The sequence below is a fragment of the Lutjanus erythropterus genome, chromosome 16, assembly GCF_056507025.1.
Source record: "Lutjanus erythropterus isolate fLutEry1 chromosome 16, fLutEry1.hap2, whole genome shotgun sequence".
NCBI classification, from domain to species: domain Eukaryota; kingdom Metazoa; phylum Chordata; class Actinopteri; order Lutjaniformes; family Lutjanidae; genus Lutjanus; species Lutjanus erythropterus.
This window is the reverse complement of record NC_139332.1, coordinates 35875001-35894870: the sequence shown is the minus strand read 5'-3', so window position 1 is coordinate 35894870 and position 19870 is coordinate 35875001. Positions and strand designations below refer to the sequence as shown.

At 39.3% G+C, this 19870-nt stretch overlaps 1 protein-coding gene across 2 annotated transcripts in view; it reads right to left on the bottom strand.

Annotated features, from left to right (window-relative positions):
* Positions 1–5962: 5962 nt before the first annotated feature.
* The window catches only part of col14a1b (collagen, type XIV, alpha 1b), a 197349-nt gene continuing 183441 nt past the window's right edge, over positions 5963–19870 (bottom strand). Inside the window, exons 41-47 of one of the 2 annotated variants that reach the window (XM_084738506.1) lie at positions 19604–19675; positions 16485–16520; positions 15496–15562; positions 14550–14738; positions 13692–13769; positions 13425–13580; positions 5963–7313 (exon numbers count right to left, since the gene is read on the bottom strand). In XM_084738506.1, the coding sequence (XP_084594632.1) occupies positions 7027–7313; positions 13425–13580; positions 13692–13769; positions 14550–14738; positions 15496–15562; positions 16485–16520; positions 19604–19675 (885 nt within the window). In that variant the 3' untranslated portion in view covers positions 5963–7026. The remainder of the gene's footprint in view (positions 7314–13424; positions 13581–13691; positions 13770–14549; positions 14739–15495; positions 15563–16484; positions 16521–19603; positions 19676–19870) is intronic. The other variant, XM_084738507.1, reaches the window with a different exon arrangement.

Genomic DNA, 19870 nt, shown 5'->3' with positions numbered 1-19870 from the left:
AGTTTGGCTGACCTGTAATCTTTTGACGAGATTATTTACTTTTCTTCTTCACAGAAAGTTTTTAAAAACCTCAGAAGGAAAAATTAGTATTTCAGAAAGCGAGCTGCGCCGTTTGTCCTTGAACATTAAATGGCTTCAGCTGAAAATATGAAATGTGCTCAGTTACACCTGCAACCAAAACCAGCAGAGATCTCACCGAGTGCCGACACACCGACCATCTGAGAGGAGGAAAAAAGAATTATACACAAGTTTTTCATCTCTCAGTGAAGTCTGGCATTTTAAACAAACATTATCATCCTGTTAATCAAACTGAAGGGAGATTCACAGGTCTGATTTTTATTAGAGTATATTAATTTAATATATACTGATGTTCAAAGTGTGAAGCTACATTTCATCAAAAACAAAATATATGAAAATTGCAAAATTTGTCTGGAGGACTCCCTGTAATTTTAGGAAAGAATTTAAAATGCTGTCTGAGTTATTCTTTAATGTTTTTTATCATCTTAAACTAGTAAAACATCTTTAGACTTTATGAAGTTAAAGACACGTTTCACTGCAGTGTGTCAAACACCTTGTTCACCACTTGAGGGCAGCATTTAGTCAGAGTCGGATCAGAATGAGGCCGCTGCAGGTTAACAGAAGCTCAAACATGTTGAGTGAAGTCAGCTGTCAATCAAACAGCTCTGCTCATATAAATAAATACAAAATAAATAAAATAAAATGCACGGATGAAGATCATCATGTACAGATTAATCTCCAGCTCTCCATTCGTTCTCATTACAGCCTGTTATTCCAATAAAACTCATCAAATCCAAACAGAGACAACCAACATCTTCATCCCACATTGTAATTTAACTGTAGAGGTAATTATAATCAACCTCATCAGAACTAAAGAGCTGTAATTACTGTATTTAACCACTCGGAGCTCTTATGATGATGACAGGATCTCTCTCTCACGAGTGTCCTCCCTCAACGCCATCACAGCTCCTCGTATTCACCTGCAAACAGGACCGACAGCTGCCATCTGTGACGCTTTTAAAGGTGCAGTCGGTCACGTTTTAGGGTTTTACAGCTGCTGAAGCACATCTGTCTGAGCCGAGTTCACTTTTTCAAATCGCAGTCAGCAGGCAGAGGTCGGCGTGGACTGAACTGTGGATCAGTTTTCATTTCGCTCAAACAAAACAAACCTCAACTTTCAGATTTCATGCTCAGTTTTCTCACTCAGACTCAAACTCAGCCACCAAACATCTGTTTATTTACACTCAATTTACCTGTAAAAAGAAAAAAAAACCTTATAATTTGAAGGTAACTGCTTTCACTGGATCACAGAAAAGAGAAAAAATGTAAAATAAATGACAGCATTTACAAAACCATGAAAACTGCAGAAAAAATACATTTTCCTTTCTTCCTCTGTTTCTTATCTTGTTTTATTTATTTTATTTTTCAATAAATATAATCAAGTCTCAGTCCACTGTGTTATGTAGGGCTGCAACTACCAATTACTTTCCATTAACAATTGAAATCTGTTGATCATTTTTCTGATGAATTGATCAGTTGTTTGGTCTGTAAAAATGTCAGAAAATGGTGAAAAATGTTCATCAGTTGATCAAAGATCAATGTCCTCAAATATTCACTTTACTGTCAGAGAGGAGGAAAGAAACCAGTAAATATTCACATATAAGAAGCTGAAATCAGAGAATATTTTCTTTATTTCCTTAAAAAAAATTATCAGACTGATCGATCGATTATCAAATGGTGACTAACTTAATAACTGATTAATAATTGATTAGTTCATTAAGCCTTGCAGCTGGAGTTTTCTGTTACACATAGTTTTAACTTCACACACGTTTATTCATTTCAATTCATTTCAACCAGCATTTCATTTTATTCTATGTGTTATTTCAGTGTTTTTAAAAATTTATTCTTTAAATTGCTTGGTGACGCACTCAGCGGGACAGGACACGCCCACTGAGCTGGAGGACGCCGCGCGCCGTTCATCTGATTGCGGTAAAAGAGAGAAACTTCGATTAAGAAGGTGATTGGTTCTATTTTTCTGTTTAATAATGAAAACTGGTGTGAGTTCATTTTATTTATTCTGTCACGTCTCACACATCGTCCCAGTTTTCATCTCATCATGTTGAACCACACTTGTGTTTGTTGTTTGTTTTTTGACTGGTATGTGATAAAACTTAAATTTTGAGCCATTACTTCTTGGATTCTGGCAGCGACAGCACAGAGAGATGACATTTTCTCTTGGTTCTGTGGTTCTCAGTAATGACTGTAATGATGATCTGTGTTTTTCTTCCAGCGGTGACGTGAACACGATGATGGCACTAAAAGGGTTTCTTTCAGTTCAAGCTGGTGACTGCGAGCGTTCTGAGTGCTTTCATTCTGTCTTTTTCTGTAACGGGAGACAATAAATCACATAATCTTCACTTTGACCCCGGAGAAGAAGGAAAAAAATCTGAGATAAGACTTGAGACGGAACAAAGAGAAGAGAGGAGATCTTAGAAAGAGGATAAAACAGGTAAAAAGTGTATGTTTGAGTCTGTGTGTGTTCCCGTCTCTCTGCTCATCGACGAGTCTGAACACACTCCGTCTGAGCTGCCATCCAGACTCCTGCTGTGACTTCAAACATTTTAACTCTGATCAGAAACGGCGTTCGGACTGTTTTTCAGCTCCGCAAACATCAAATGCAAAGACAACACAGTGAGGGAGCTGCAGGGATTCTGTTTCACCCGAGGGGGGAATTAAACTGTGGAGGAATCCTCCTTTAACTGTTAAACAGCGTCCTCGGCGGACAAATGAATTAATAATCATTTATTGGTCCTAAATGGAAATTTGACGAGCAGATATTTCCTCTAATTAGATCTTCGTTTAACCTCTTCAACCTCCAGTTTCCTCTCAAGTCATCTACGATTTTTAATTCTACAAGTCTTGTGTGTGATATTGACTAGTTAATATTTACAATTAACACATCTTGCACATCTGCAGCTTCGTTCAGTTATTCAGCTCTGATCAAAGTTTAAACTCCAGTTTGTTATTTAAAAAATAACATGACAGTGAGAGGACAGATCGTCCTCGACTCAAAGAGTTAAGGGTCGTCCATACCAAGAACAAAAGGACGTAAAACACTAAATATAACTCAGGTGGATGATGGCGTCCGCACCACAACTGTCATGTTCCAGCCTGAACTCTACCATCCACCTGAGTTCAACCAAAGTCCAATATGATATATTTATAGTTATCATTCTTTCACATTTACTGACAAAGTTTATGTTTCTGCTCCACTACGAACAGCATCATCACTCACCTGTTACTTTCTCTCTCTTACTTCCACGCTGCACACATTTCCTTTAAAGAGCTGCCAGTGACAGGATGCTTCAATAAAGTCCAATAAAACGTAACTATTAAGACGGTCGCATTAAATCATCATCCTGTGGTGATATGTTGCTTTGTCACGACGGTAAGAAAAAAAACATATGGTCACATTCCTAATCATGGGTCAAAATAAACATTCGTTATGTAAATTAAGTCATTACTTTTAGGTTAGAGCTGTCACAATATCAGATTTTCATCACCCGATTATGATGGGCCAAAATAATAATTATTTATAATAATAATGATAAATTAGTGATAAGCTTGGACGCAGGACGTTTCCATGGTGACGGACGTCCCATTCTGTAAACCTGAATCGATCACACACACTGATCTACCTCAGCTCAGTTTTACACTCGAGAGGATCCTCACACAGCAACTGCTGAACCACTTCCTGTTCACGCACGCACGCACGCACGCACTCACACACACACACACACACACACACACACACACACACACACACACACACACACACACACACACACACACACACACACACACACACAGCTGTGCGCCATCTTTTCAATTACAAGCTCTCACTTTTATAAATAATGGTGCCTGATGGAACATAAACAAACCAACATTACTAAAAGCCTTTCTTTTCTTCTTCTCTGTACACGTGTCTGCATGTGATGTGATTCATTACGTTTTCACACCTTCAGCCACATCGATTTCCTGAGGAAGACTAATATCAGCTTGATTGGAAAATACTGAAGTTCTGAAAGGTCAAAACCAGCAGAGCAGAGAAACGCCCGCATGAGCAATTCATCCAGATAAAAAGAGGTAAAAAATAAAAATAAAATGGACCAGAGCAGGTTTTTAAAATGACATTTCCAACACCAGAACTCACTGCTGTAAACATGATCAGCAGCTCAGTGATGAGTTTCCAGACTTTTCTCTTTATTGGCCTTTTGTGATAATGAATGGACCAAAAGCATTAGATAATAAATGATTTAATCTGATCTGCTGCTTTATATGAAACCATCAGGAGAGTGAATGATCAAAGAAAGGATGTTTTGTTGTTTTCATCATTACAACATGATGTTAGCTCTACACTGCTGAATAAAAAAAGAAAAGGCCACCGGCAGCTACCCGATACTTTTAAAGTCTGTGAAAAAGAGGGGGGGAGTTTTTCTTCTATCAGTCCAGCAGTTCACTTATTTCTTCATATTCTGTTGATTATTTCAGTTAATTTTTGAATATTTCAGACTAAAATTCTCACGCATTGCTCCTTTAAACTCAGTGGTATTCACACAGCAGTTTGGTCTAAACGTGGGCTCCATGACGGCAGGAAGCCGGGGTGTGATGTTGAACTCACCTGCTGGGTTCCAATCAGCTTCCTGCAGCTTCCTGCTCAGTCCCACTTTAATTAGAGCTTAGAGTTCGGTCTCTTCACCTGCTGAGGGACGACAACACATTTACCAACAAACAGTCCACACAGACAACAACAACGGTTGTACTTCAGTTTTATTGTTCTGAGAAAATCAATACCAAGTAAAAAATAAATTACTTCCTTGATTTTATTTTAAACATATATCGTGGTCAGAGGTGTTAGAGGGAGCTCTCAAACACCGTGGCCTGTTTTTAACTCAGTTCTCCTCGCAGACCTGAAGGCCTCAGAAACACTGAACTCAAAAAGGTTTACAAGATATCTGGAAAAGCTTAAAGTGTGCTTGAATTTTGGCTGAACCAGCTTGCTCTGAAAGAGAAAACCACGATGTCCACGGGCGAATAAATGAGGCACAACTTTTTTTTTCCCAAATAACTGATCTTCCCTTTATATAACTGATCTCCAGCAATGAAACAAATTTAAAAATCAAACGCATGAATGGATTCAAACTCATTTCATCTCGAAATGGGCCGAGCTGTCGTGTTTCTGCATAAAATATAAAATGAGTTTTGTCCTGGAACAGATGGGATCCAGTTAAACTTAATGATAGCTTAATGATAAATGTTACAGACGGAGGCAGATCAATCCAAACACGAAATCAAACACACACCTCGACGACACGACCGACAGCTTCTGTCAGTTACAACAAGCTCCAGAAACCCGACGGCTAAAACAAAACACTTTTACTCAGAAATATAATAAGTCTGTCTTACGTTAGCCGTTATTTCTTTTGATCAACCTTCTCAAATACAGAGCGACATCAGTATGAACTTAATACTGTTACAATAACTGCATATGACTCCATTCACTGGAAACTCTGAAGGAAAAACAAACAACAATTTTTATATGTAACAGTAAAATGTGTCTATGGCTTTATGGGATTATACATCACATGGTAAATAAACAAAAACATGCAAAACTTTACATAAATAACTGTTTTCTGGAAACTACCTGGTTGCAGAGTTTGGCAGGACGTTCAAATCTGAATTATGATGCAGGTTTTGACTTTTCAGTTGCTGCAGAACAGACAAACTCTTCACATCATGTCTTTAAATCATGTGCACGAAATGATTGATATTCTGCTCTACTGTTGGTGGTAAAATCATGACCCGCCCTAATCTGACTCTAACTGGTGAGAACCTGTAGCCTTCGTTGGTTTGGGTTGGTTAAGTTTAGGATTAAGGAGTGAAATGAGAGTGAGAATATCAGGGTCAGACAGTCAGAGGAAGACAGGTGGGTCATGGATTTTGTGTTTCCTGCTCGGGGATGCAGATGCATGACGAGCAGCTAAAAAGCTTAAAGTTATCATCTTTTATTTTTAGTCCCTGGCAAATACAAAAACTGGAGTTGCCACTTAATTATGTAACGGATGACAGGCGCTGCATTTGGGTAAACATCAGAAAATAAAGCCCTAGTTGTGGGACTGTGGTGATGTCACATTAAAAAACTTTTTGCTCAAACTTTTCCACAAAGTCTCATTACTTTGTATCTGAATGCACTGTAAACTTTTTTCCATCACTGCCCCACATCACGTCATGCTTTTCGCACCAGCGATCTCACAAACCTGTGAAGTTGTGTCTGATCTGCAGCCACTGTGACACTGCTGGAGACACACACATCGAGACAGAAACACAAACACCAAACATACGTATACATCAACCCAATCACGGATTTTCATTGATTTATGTGTCATGATGTGAGCTGAGACCTCTGTGGTCAGAAAACTGAACCTGCAGGTGTCTCTGTGTAGAAATGCTTTGTTTAAGTGTTTGCATTTATGCATTTTGAAATTTCTTCCAGATAATCAGGAGGCACTTAACCAACCAGGTAAACAACAAACAGCGAAACTGAAAGCTGACAACAGCTCCGGTGACTTTTCTCCAATCAGTCTGATGATAAAATGTTTGAGAAACTTGAATTTGATCACAGAAACAGTTGAACTGTTATTGGAAAGACGCATCGGGACAAAAAGCAAACAGTGAAATATAAATGTTAAGCTCAGTCCATTTAAAAACAATCTTCTCTACTGAGACAAAAATAATAAAAACAAATCAAATAAATCAATATAAACCTGTTTTCTTGAATTTAATTCAATAGCATAGATGAGTTAAAATAGTCCCAACCTGATACCCCCACCCCGTCCCCTCTGTCCATAAGAAATCCTCTACATCAGGCACTTGTTGATTAGTCCGTAACAGCTCCAAGCCGCCCAATCAGAAACAGCGAGCGGCCCTGCGTCCTCCAATCACTTCCTCTCATTTAATTAGTCCAGAGAGCGTCTTCGTTTCTCTCTTTAGTCTCCTCTTCGGTCCGAGTTTCTCCTCCTCTCCCTCCAAGCTCCGGGCGCTGCGGTGGACGCCGGGGGATCTCAGTTCATCCAGGATGAGCGCGGGGTCGTCAGGGGCCACGGGCCGCGGGGCCGGGTAGTTGGGCTGGTAGTAGCGGTAGGGATCGTCCTCCTCGACCTCGCCGTAGTTCTGGAAGACGTTGGGCGGCAGTTGGACTGCGGGGATAGCGCCGCTGTCAATGACATCCTCACCCTCTGCGTTGCAAACCAACCAGGCAGCGAGCCAAGCCAGTGCGCCAGTCAGACAGGCAGACAGTCAATGAGAGCCCAAAACAAAGATGGCCGACCACCGCCGCCACCACCACAGGAAGCAAGTTTTTGGATTGGTTTGTTGGATTTTGATTGGGTTAGCGTGACAGGAAAAGGGGGCGGGAGAAGAAGGAAGGAGCAAGAGACACAGAGGAACAAGGGTTACCAAAGGTTACCAAGGGTTGCCGTGGGTTACCAAGGGTTACCAAGTCAGGGTTACCAAGGTTACGGACTGAAAGCAGAGTTAGAGGGAAGAGTAAATGTAGGAACGACTGCAAATTAAAAGTTAAAATAAGCAACAAAATTTGAGTTTTATGAGAAATTTTGTGCAAATGTCTTAGTTTTACCAGGCGATTATTAGATTTGTTATCTATTAATTCACATTCAAGTTGTCACAATTGAAGTAACACAAAGTTTTCAAGTGGAACTTTTCAAATTAAAGGTATTTAGATAATTAAAAGTTAAAACAACGTGCAAAATTTATATTCAAAAGTTGTCGTGCAGATGAGCTTTTAAGACTTTTTTTTTGTGTTACAGGAGTTTTTATTAAGTCGGTGAAGCCTGTGGTTTAAAAAAGAGGCACCGGATGATCATAATCTAGAAGAAAAGTCAGGAGAGGACGACCGTGTCAGTGTGAGCTCATGGGACAATTAAAGGATAAGTCTGATGATATTTTTTAAGGACATTTCATGAAAAGACCCAAACCAACAATAAACGTATATATTAACAAGCACTGTGTCTGAAATATCTCCTTCCTCTGTGCCACAGATTCATTATTGCCCAAAAACACATCAGTGAACCACACTGTTGCACTGACTGCCTCTAATACAAACCTGCCCCGCTCACTATCTGAAGAATTATTGTTTAAATATAAAACATAGAAAGGAAGGTTTTTTTGTTTTCTAAATCGTATTGGTGTAATTCCATTTCAAAATTAATTTCTTACATTCCCGTTCTATTTTTCCCCTGTAAAACATTTTAAAGACGGTTCTGTATGTGTCTGTGTAGATAAAGAGAGCTAAGGATGAAGCTGCTAAACCGACACCACGTCCGTCACCTACAGTATTTTGCAGCCTTGGCAGCAGTTAAAGCTACTAATCCCTGCTGTCGTCAGTTTGTGAACGAGGCTCAGAGGTCACTGAAATACTCTGGTGAAGGTGATGAAGAGGAGAAGTTGTAAAATGAGGCGACGGCAGACAGACAGACAGACAGAGAGAAGAAGAGACACAAACACAGAGACAGAGTAATGAATACAACATGCAGACATTACTCACATGACTCCCCTGCAGGCTGCGAGCTGCACAGCACCTTTTAGACTGCTGTGTGACCTTTAACCTCAACACACATTAAGACTCAACACAATCATGCATTTAAAGGTTGAAGATGATTCATGTGGGGTTTTTTTCAGTGACAGAATTAATTATACCAACATATTTATAGTATTTAAAAAGCTGTTTGTGTACAGTATACGGTGGAAATCACCACAAGGCATCCTGGATTCATGTGCTAACTATAAAACTGTTAGAATATAATTTCCTGTGTCTTTTCCTGCGAAAAACTGAGAAAACACAGTTTGAGTCGTTTGAAAGCTGCCAAAGTAAATTATTGCACTTTTGAGTCTTTGTGTTTATCACCGACTCTTGAGAATTGGAAGAAATCATGATCTACTAAAAAAAACTTTAAAGACTCTATTTTTTTTAGGTAGAATTAAGGATTTATATACATGAAGCATATGCAAGTTATAAAATGTTTTAGTTTGTTTTCATTATTATTATTATTGTTTAATTTCTATACTTGTCCTGTGGCAGAAACATTTTTGTCCCAGAATTCACAACTTCAAACAATTTAAAAATGTGTTCAAAGCCTTTAAAATCTAAAACTACACATAACATAGATGTAAAAATGTGGTATTATAGCCAACTTTGTTTTAAAATACATTTTTTTTTATGTTGGCCCTTTAAAATTGTGTCCCAGATTTCTGTCAACTCCATCAGATTTTTACAAAAACATGATTTAAATGGTCAGCTGTACCCCAACGACCTGTCTCACTTCCTGATTTAAAAAAAGGTGGGAATACTGCTCAAGCACTAATAAACTTTTTATTTATAACAAATTAATTCAATAATATTTCAGATGTGTGTCAACTATAACATGTCGACTCTGTGGCCGTTCTAGATCTAAATCAGAATTATGATTTAAAAATGTGAACTTTGAGAAACTTTGCTGTGAAGTGAAAAAAAAAATATGTCAACTCATAACTCTCAGTTCTCTTTAAAAAACTGAATAATGTCTGTTTTACCATTTTCAAATTTATAAAAAAAAATAAATACTTAATAAATCCAGAAAAATAAATTGGTTCCCTGCTTGGGACACTCAGTCAAAAAAATAAGTTATTTTTTTTCTTTGTTATATTTATTAAATATCTGTTCAGAAGGATTTATAAAAGGAGTTCAAAGATTCACGGTACACCGAATGTGAGTTGACAAAATTCAAGTCCTCAGCTACAAAAAATACATTTTAATAAAAAAAAATTAAAATTACCAGGACTTTTGGCCGTTACAAGGTTTAATCTTTTGATCTTTTAAAATATATTTTCCAGCATAATTGAAATCAAACCCATAAAAAATACAGTTTTGTCCCAATTCTCAAGAACGAGTGACTTAATGGTGATAAACTGTTTGTATAAGAAAACCCACCATGCAGCATCTTCACAGTGACTGATTCAACCCACAATCACAAAAATCACAAAATCTCAGTCATTAAATGTTAAGATGCAGAATTCGGTCAGTTGGTTTATTGTCATTGGCTGATGTGTGCAGTGGATCATGCAGTTTCAACCAGATGCTGCAGGAAGACTAAACTTAAAGGGCTGCTTCACTCAATTCACAATAAACATATGTTCTTACTTACTGCCAACGGTTCTGCAGAATGTACACAGTGAATGTAACTGAATTCATGTGCTAAATATTATCAGAAAAGACACTTGAGGACCCAGTGAGATGAAAACAATATATACTTCAGGTTTTTATTCTGTATTCCTGAGGTAATCGCTCTGTTCTCTTCATGTAACAACATGTTTTTATCCTGGTGACTCATCCTGCACTTGGAGGCAAACACATAAATTAATCCAATCAAATGTGATTTAAAATCTCACTTGTTTTTGTGAGTTGATGCAGGGAGCAACACGATATCATGGGTCAGAGTTGTGTGTGATAAAAACGTATTATCTGTATTATATTTCCATTGTGGCTGAGCTCATTAATTCATTTCTCCCTCATCCTCCATCCTCCTGATCCAGATTCACAGGTGAGAGCTGTGTGGGTGGAGGCCTCTGCAGCTTCTCCACAGACTTCATAAATCACACCCACCTTTCAGCGTTTCAATCAAATCCCTCTTGAAACGAAACCCTGCCCACGTATTCACTTGGAAATGTCACATTAAAGGTTATGTATATGAGATTCTGAATGTTAATATAGCACCAAACAACTATTTGCTATAAGATATGATGGAGTAACATCATCCTGAGCAGAAAACGAAGTCACTCCCTCCCTCTGTTCCTGTTGTCTGCCTCCTGAACTCAGCTGTCACATCTGTGTAAGTTACACTTCTAGTGACGAGGATTTTCACAGAACCGACCCTCGCTGGCGTTGGTGACGTATAATGTGCGAGACGAGAGAGGTAGTTCACTGAGCAGTTTCACAAAAGACAAACTGAGACGTCATCTTTTAAATTGACAAACATAATATGTCTAATTTAAGGCACAATTCAAACAGAAACAAAATTATCTGTCTCTTGCCACAGACTGCTTTTCATATCTTTTCAGAAGTTTGGAAGCAGAGGGACGTCACCCCTTTATTCCTTCAGAGTAAAAGGGACGGGATCAGTGTCGCAGAACCTTCTGGTTCTGGAAAACTGGTCACCATTCACTTCAACTGATTGGGAGATTCTGCAGCTCTGTTTTCCTGTGAAACTGCCGCAGTGTTCTGTGGACTAAAAAACTAAACCTGACCTTCAATCGACATGAGGATGAGGAGATAATGACTGAATGTTCATTTTTGGGTGAACTGTCCCTTTAAGGAAGAGAATCCTAAGAACCATTTCACTGGGACGCAACTGTCATTTATTCTGAATAACTCAGACGTAACTGGGGAGAATTTCCTCAGTAGAAAATCGTCCCTTTCAATCTGATGTTTTTACTTTTCTCCTGATAAACGTTTACATCTTTTTCTTTTAAAGATTTGGGTGAAGTGACCCTTTAATGTGGTGACTTTAAAGCAACTTTGAGGACAAATTTGCTGTTTATTCATGACACCTTGTTGTTTGGATGTTTACACTCGTGTTCCACCAAAAACAAGCTGAAAGCATGAAATCATGTCGGTGCTGGTTCTGGTTCTGGTCCTGCGGTGCAGAGATGCAGTCTGTGGTACTGAAGCTGAATTCTGTATCCTAACACTGATTGTATTTCAAGGTGTTTCATGTTTCACCTTCAAATACGCCGAGTGTGGGATGGATTACTTCAACGACATGCAGCCTGTTTAACTCAGTGGCAGCTTTTCAACATGAAAAGGAACCGAATGAATTAAACATTTTCACTTAATGACCTTCAATCCAAAAGACGCCCTGAAAAGCTTTCATGCTCAGTCACACACTTTACAATGTCCACATATTTAATCAAGCTGATGGGTTTTAAGAAAGAAATTTCTACAATTAAAACGATATGTGTCATAATTAGATACAATAGAAGAAAGGCAAATGAGACTCTACAGGTAATTTCTGATCTTTTATATATAAAAAAGTGTTAATTTCCTGTCTGTTTCTTTCTTAATTGAAGGTTGTGTTTGTCTTATTACAACCTCCACACTCTGTGCCTGTAATTACCCAGCAGTCACAGTGAAGGGTCGGGCTGCACGATATCGGGAAAAAATTAAATTAATTTATTTTTTTTCTGCAATATATATTACAATATGAAAAAATTCAGGAAATTAAAGCAAATTGTGACCTTTTAAATTGAAAGATAACTGCGGATTTGGAGAATTGTGACACGTCTAGAAGTTGTGTCACTTGTACATTTACAGGTTGTTGATACACAGACTGTGAAAGCACAGCGATCGGTTCACTGAGCTCTCTGGTGAAGGCGTGCTCTCGGCCCTTCACCACCAAATTACCTCTGGTTCTTGCAGCGGTTTCGCTCCTTGGTGCCGTCTAGTGAACCGGCACAAGTTTCCACCAGTTTTGAGTGGAACATCGTCAACAGAACAGAAGAAAAACAGCACCAATTTTTCCAAACCAAGTTATTTTTGGTGGAGGCTTTTACTTTGAAACATGCAGGAAGTGCTGAGTTTGTATAAAAATAAGGCTTTGAACTAAAATATGACAAATTATACTCATCAAACAGAGGAAATTATAAATAAAGGCCTGCCTCTAATACAAGCCTGGTACCTTTCTGCAGTAAAGAAAAGCTCCGGTCACTATTTGTGGAAATCCAGTATAAATAATCATACAAAGACAGTTTTTCTATTCCGCTGTGGCGTAATTCCAAACAGAACCTATTTCTTGGTTCCAGCTGAGAACCAGTTCCTAACCAGTTTATTTTTGTTGGAAGGTCTTACTATCAGCTCATGGGGTCTGCTTGGTCGTTCATGCACCTTTTTCACCGGAGCACATTGAGAACCGATCAAACTGTGTATCCAAAATCAGACTAACTGTAACTGTAGATTAGCCACAGAAAATAAGATTTCCTTTTGTATCAAGCAGCATAAAAGTTGTAACATGATGTGTTTGAGTTAATTTTCCTTACTTAACATTGCACAGCCTGCAACATGACTGTTGTGTATGAGCACAAACAACATATCGTGCAGCCCTGTGACAGGTGGTGTAATCGACTAGGATAGTTGATGATAAGATTAATTCAGTCGAAGAAAACATCAGGTGTCTCTGCTTCAGAATTCTTCAGTGACACCTTACTAATCAGAAAAGAAGATTGTTAAAATAATTCAGATTGATGACAGTTTAATCTTATTAACTGTTGTCGCTCTGTATTAAAGGGACCCTACGTACCTCCAACATTGTAGCCCACACAGGAGTTCTGGTCACAGTAGCCAGGAGGCCCAGCAGCACCAACGGGTCCGGGGACCCCGGGTCGACCGGGGGTTCCAGGATTTCCAGGTCGCCCTGTGGGACCCTGGCTGCCAGGTCTGCCCTGCCCTTGGGGACCTGGGGGTGGGGTGGGGGGGGGGGGGCGGGGATTTAAAAAAAATGATCAGGAAGACCAGATTGAGAACTTGTGTAGAATGTTACCATACGGCTTAGTATGGTTTAATTTACCGGGTGGTCCTGGAGGTCCTCTGGGGCCTTGGACTCCAACACCTTGAGATCCTTTCTCGCCCTTTTCTCCTGGTTGACCTGGACAGACAGACAGACAGACAGACAGACAGACATTTAAAGGATTTTCTATCTTCTGATCAAAGGAAACAGACGTGGTGTCTTGATGATGAGTGGATTTATCTGGTCTGCTCAGCAGAACATACTGGTTTTGAAGAATCTGTTTCAGTGACAGAATCGTCTTTCAGTGTGAACACGTTCAAATATTAAATGAATAAACTGTTTAACATTTCTCTTCTCTGTTTTCATAAAGCTCAGGAAGATTTTTCTTCATCGTTATTAAAATTTCACAGCACAAAACGTGAGCTGGCCTTTGTGCGTCTTTACATGTGGTCTGGTCTGAATGTTGATTTTACCTAAGAACAAACAGGAAGTATGAACATATTGATGAATACCACAGAAGTTCTTAAATTGTTTGCATGTACAATTTAAGATCATATCTGTGCGTTCGAATGATCGATGCATGAGGCCCAATGTTTGAACTCTCTGAGGTATGAAGTTTTTCATGTTGTAAAATTTTATGTCAGTAAAGACTCTTCAACACAACAGATCTGGTTGTGTAACATCTCCGTGGCAACAATTTGTGTGGATTAATATTTGTGTTCTTTAAGTTCACTTGTCTGACTAGTGCAGGTACACGTCTAACTTTTCAAACATCACATTCCTGGACCTGTTTGCTCCCTCAGTATCAACAGGACCTGTGATTCTCCACCCATCAGGACAGTCAGCTGTGGTGTCGGTCACACACTCAGCGGTGTGTGTAGCTGGCCCGGTTATGAATCGGTGTGTATCTCCTGTCACCTCTTTCTCCCGGCTGCCCGTTCTGTCCGTTCTGTCCTGGGAAGCCTGGTCTTCCTGGGGGTCCCTGTTCTCCCTGGGCCCCTGGAGATCCCTGTCTGCCGGGCTCTCCTGGGGGTCCTGGCACGGTGCGGATGGAGACTGGTGGACTGGGTACTTGGTTCAGGATGGTGCTGTAGCGTGCCATGTGACCTGAAAACAGAATTTCGAGAGATTGAGCCAAACGTGATCAAATATACAAACCTGTATAAAACCATCATGGAGGTGACGTGATTAATATGACTTTTGATTTTCAACATTATACCAGAGCCTGATTCATTAAAAAAGGACCAGTGTGCAGGATTTAGTGGCATCTACGTAGGTTCTCGTAGGAGAACCGACTTGTGAAAGGCTGTATCTAGAGCCAGTGTTAGGTTTGTCTGTTCTGGGCTACTGTAGAAACGTGGCAGCCTCCATGGAAGAGGACCTTTCAACTAACAAGTATTTTCATTATCAGTTAAACTCTCAACTGTTTTCTCTTTTCATTAATTAGGTTTTTGGTCCATAAAATATGTCCACAATCCAAACATATTCAGTTTACTGTCAGACAGGAGTAAAGAAAACAGAAAATATTCACATTTAAGAAGCTGAAATCAGAGAATTTGGACATTTTTTCTTAATAAAATGAATTAAAACAATTAATCAATTACCAAGATAGTTGGCAATAAATTTAACAGTCACTTATTAATCAATTGTTAAAAATCTCATTCTAAGGTGAGGAAAACAAAAAAAAATCTTGTTTTCAGGTGATTATACGGTAATAAAAACATACTGATGAACACTATATTCCACTTCTGACATATTCTGCCAATAAATCCTGTGAATACGAGACACTACAACTTTAATCTCGATCCTAAAATCAAGTCTTACATCTTAATCAGTCCTGTGAGAGAGAAGTGTTTTCACTCACTCTGAATCAGCTGCTCACAGACCTGCCTGGCGATCGCCTGAACGGACGCCGTTGACTGGAGGTCACCCTGGAGACACACAAACAGAGGAACTGTTAATATTTTTAGTTTTCTTCAGACCTGCCACAGCGACACACCGTAATGTCCTGAAATATATTTTTTAAGACGGTGACGAGCGACAGTCACAGTGTTACGTTGTCCACACTAAACCCAAATTTAAATTTAACCTCATCCAGAGCAGCCAAATAACTGAAGAAGAAACTGATCATGTTTTATGTTAAAGGGGCAGTTCACCCCAAAATTGAGACTATTTATTGCTCCTCTTACCTGTAGTGCTGTTTATCCATCTAGATAGTTCTGATGTCAGTTGCTGAGTTTCAAAGAGTTTCAGCCACACACACACACACACACACACACACACACACACACACACACACACACACACACACACACACACACACACACACACACAAAACATCTGAAATACTCAACGTTGTCTCTTTACAGTGTTCCTTGGAGTGATTTTGAGGGAGACTTGCCCTTTTGATTTTTTGTTACTGAGACTGTTTCTCGCCAGCAGTGAGACCTTCACTTGAAGAATGAGCACAAAATACCTGAAGTATCCAGAGAGCACCTGCATGTGACCAAGAGAAAGACCCTGCAGCACATCTTCATCTCTATGGCAACGTGCACCAAAACTATCTAGATGGATGAACAGGTAAGAGGAGAATGATTTATCTTTGATTTTGGGGTGAAGTGTCCCTTTAAATTATGACTCAAGTGGACAGGTCTTCTCCATTTGAGTCATTCTGAGTGAATGAGTTTGCCTCCATTTTTTGAATTTTATCTGAACAAACCTTTTAACAAACCGTTCATCATTCTTAAGCAGTGAAAACATGTTGTGTTAAAAATGAATCACTGTGCTGAAGATCAGAATGATTCATTATTTCCTTCTTTTCACACGCAGATTATAATGGAGAGAAGCACTTACTCGTTCACCTTTCTCCCCTTTGCTTCCAGGAGGACCCTGCGACAGAGAGGAGTCAATGAAAAGAGACACAGAGACACAAACCTGTGAAGGATTTGACACTGCAGACACAACCTGTTCACGGTTTATGGACCGCGGTTCATCACTCAAGCTGAGAAACAACGACAACATGAAGCAGAGGATCCTTCAGACAGGACGCCGCCATGATCCTCCTTCACAGCGAGAAGACACTTCTCTCTTCACCTCCTTCAGTTTACAGTTAAAGGAAAAAATAACCTTTGTGGCCATTTAGATTTATAGATTTATAGATTTATAGATTTATAGATTTATGAGTGACATTTGCTTCCCTGTCTCAGGCAACTCTGATGACACACTTATAAACCCTGTAAATGAGAGCTGACTGGTTTCAGGCAGATACAAGCTGCTTCTCCTTTCCTTCACCGACATCCAGAGCAACATCTGTTTATCTGACAGTGACAGTCTCTCGGTCCAAATGTGTACATTTTTGATTAAACTGCTTTTAATCATCGTTTCCTATTATTTCACTTTACTACTATATTGTCATTATTTATTTTTGTTCTGCTTTGTTTAATTGTTTTTTATGGTTTTATTATTACTTCACTGATTTTACTTTTATTGTCTTGTGAGGCACTTTGTAACATCTGTTATGTAAAATTATATATTAATAAAATTCATTATTATTACTTGAATACATGAAGTTCCTGTTAGTGTCCACGAGCTTTGCTCAACAAAACGATGTAGATTACTGAGTGTGTGAAGTGCACCTGAATGCAGCACGTCTCTGTCCCTGTGTGTGTGTGTGTGTGTGTGTGTGTGTGTGTGTGTGTGTGTGTGTGTGTGTGTGTGTGTGTCAAACTCTGACACAGACGTGTGTGAGACTGTCAGTATAGTTTATATTATATTTATGCTCCAGTGCGGCGGCTGGTTGTCTTCAGCGCTGGCAGCTGTTCAGACTTTGATCAGAACAACAGGACAATTTGTGACTTTTAGTTTTTCATTCTTGACCGCAGTTAATTGCAGAAGCACTGAATCATGTTGAAATATTAAGTTTGGACACGCTGTTTGGTTTGACTGATGACTTCTGAGAAACTTTGATGCATCTATCATGTAAAAATAAATAAACCAACAAAAAACATACAGAGACAACAATTCAAATGAATTTCAGTCCTCCTCTCTGAATAAGTAACCTTCAGCTGAGAATACTGCAGCCTTGGTGTGTTTTTAAAAATAGAAAGAGAAATGTTACGCCTTCATCAGGCAGAATCCAAGCTTGTAAAACACAAAACAGATGGTTACAAACAGTCTCACAAATTTCAGCTTTTATCTCGACAAACCTCTGTTAAACGCTACATTTGAGACATTAAAAAAACAATCTTTATGCAAACTGCCATTTCTAAAATCGGAACTACATTTTCCTCCAGTAAGTTCACATTAAGACCTGCAATTGACAATAGTGTGGTAATTAGTTAAGGAGGGCTCTTTGCAGTCCACCCACGGATCTGCAATTACATGCTTGACAACATTTTTTCACAGCGATGCAAAGTAATTTGTCAGCAGTTTGTTTCACCTCCCACAGAATCTCATTTCTTCTCTGGCGGTGCAGTCAAAATGTGATTTACTGTCTGTGAACATTTCTTTTAATCAGGAATAAATGCCGAAGCACAGAACCATCAGCAGAAAGAAAAACACTGCAGTCTGTCCCTGAAATGTTCAGGAACATTTCCTGCATGGGGTCAAAGATCTCAGGGACGAGAGCAGGGATCGAAATCTATACTGCTGATTTCACCTACAAACATTTTGTTTTTTGTGCAAAGAAACGATTCCAAAACAAGGGAAGATAAATAAAAAAACAGCTCAAACAAGATGAGACAATAGAACAAAACAAGGAAAAACAGAGAAAAAAGGGGACGAATAGAGTAAAATAAACAATTAACACAGAACACAACATGTTTAGTGAGTACATAGAAAACATACATGTGGTTGTGAGTTATGGGTGTTTGTGTTGTAAACCAGTTAAAAGGAAGCAGTGGGAGATTTTTCTGTAGATAATTTGGTTTCTGATGTTGCACTAATCAACAACATAAGAAATGTAGTGCTGCAGAAAAAACTTCAGGTATAATAGTAAACATTTTACTGCACAATGAGTACTTTTACTTTTTTCACTTTCAGTAAATTTAGCTCATGATAAAGGATGTGAGCTCTTCATTACTCATGCAGTGTGTTTCAGGTTAGGAGGGACCACACCGTCGGGGTGAGTGGCGTTTCCGACTTGTTCTGGTGACGCCTGAACATAATCTTTACCTAAACGTAACCAGTTGGAGCCGGTTCTCTACAGCTTCCTCTACACAACACACTTAGGCAAGAATCATTACGCACAGTTCTGTGACATTCAGACACCTACGACTCTTGTACTTTTGTGTATTTTAACAATGCTAAAGGCTACAAGGCCCCTTCAAGTCAAGCAGCAGATGATTCAGTAGTTTTCTCATTTACATTTCACAGTGAGATATTCAGTCAGCAGCTGGTGCTCAGGGAGCCCTCAGAAATCTAATTAAGCAGTTTAGTGCAAAGAGAAAATCACTATGCATCTAAGATGCGTTCATTTTTCCAAAGCCCTGCTTCAGATACAAACTCAGATTAGTTCTAACCATTCATCCTACAAAAAACATTCATGGAGGGATTTTGGGACTAACTGCTTCTGACAGAGAAGAGGATTCAGGGATTTTTCCTCTTCAGCCGTTCTGTCTTTGTTTAGCAGTGTGGAATTAGTTTTGTCAAAGGAAAGTTTTTATTTTTTTCCCCCCAAAGTGGTCTCCTGAGCTCAGGTGTCAACATGAATCACTGCTCTCTGCCCCAGATCTCAGAGTGTGTGCGTCTGACAGACCTTGAGACCGGACATGAAGCTGTTAATCCTGCTGACAGACACTCTGTCTGTCTGACAGACGCTGTTAAGTCTGACTGACACAACTTCCTGCCTCATGTCCACATTAGTGCAGCAGCTTTTGTTCGACAGGTGATGGAAAACATACAAAGTCTTTTTTGTTGCAGGTGTAAACCCAGACTGGGTCTGGAGGAAGTTCTACTGTATCATCTTTACTCACCGGTGGTCCCAGTTCTCCCTGCTTTCCTGGAGGGCCTGTGTTACCTGGGGCCCCCGGGGCTCCTGGAGTCCCCTGAGGAGAAACAGACACATGAGGAGGACCAATAAGAATCAGAGTCAACTTTATTGGCCGGGTGTGTTGATGCAGGAGGGACTTCCCTCTGGTGCTGATAACACACAAAGCCATAAGAAGTATATATATAAAAAAAAGGTAGAAATAAGATAACATAGTTAAATCAACATGATTTAACTATTCCACCTTAAAATA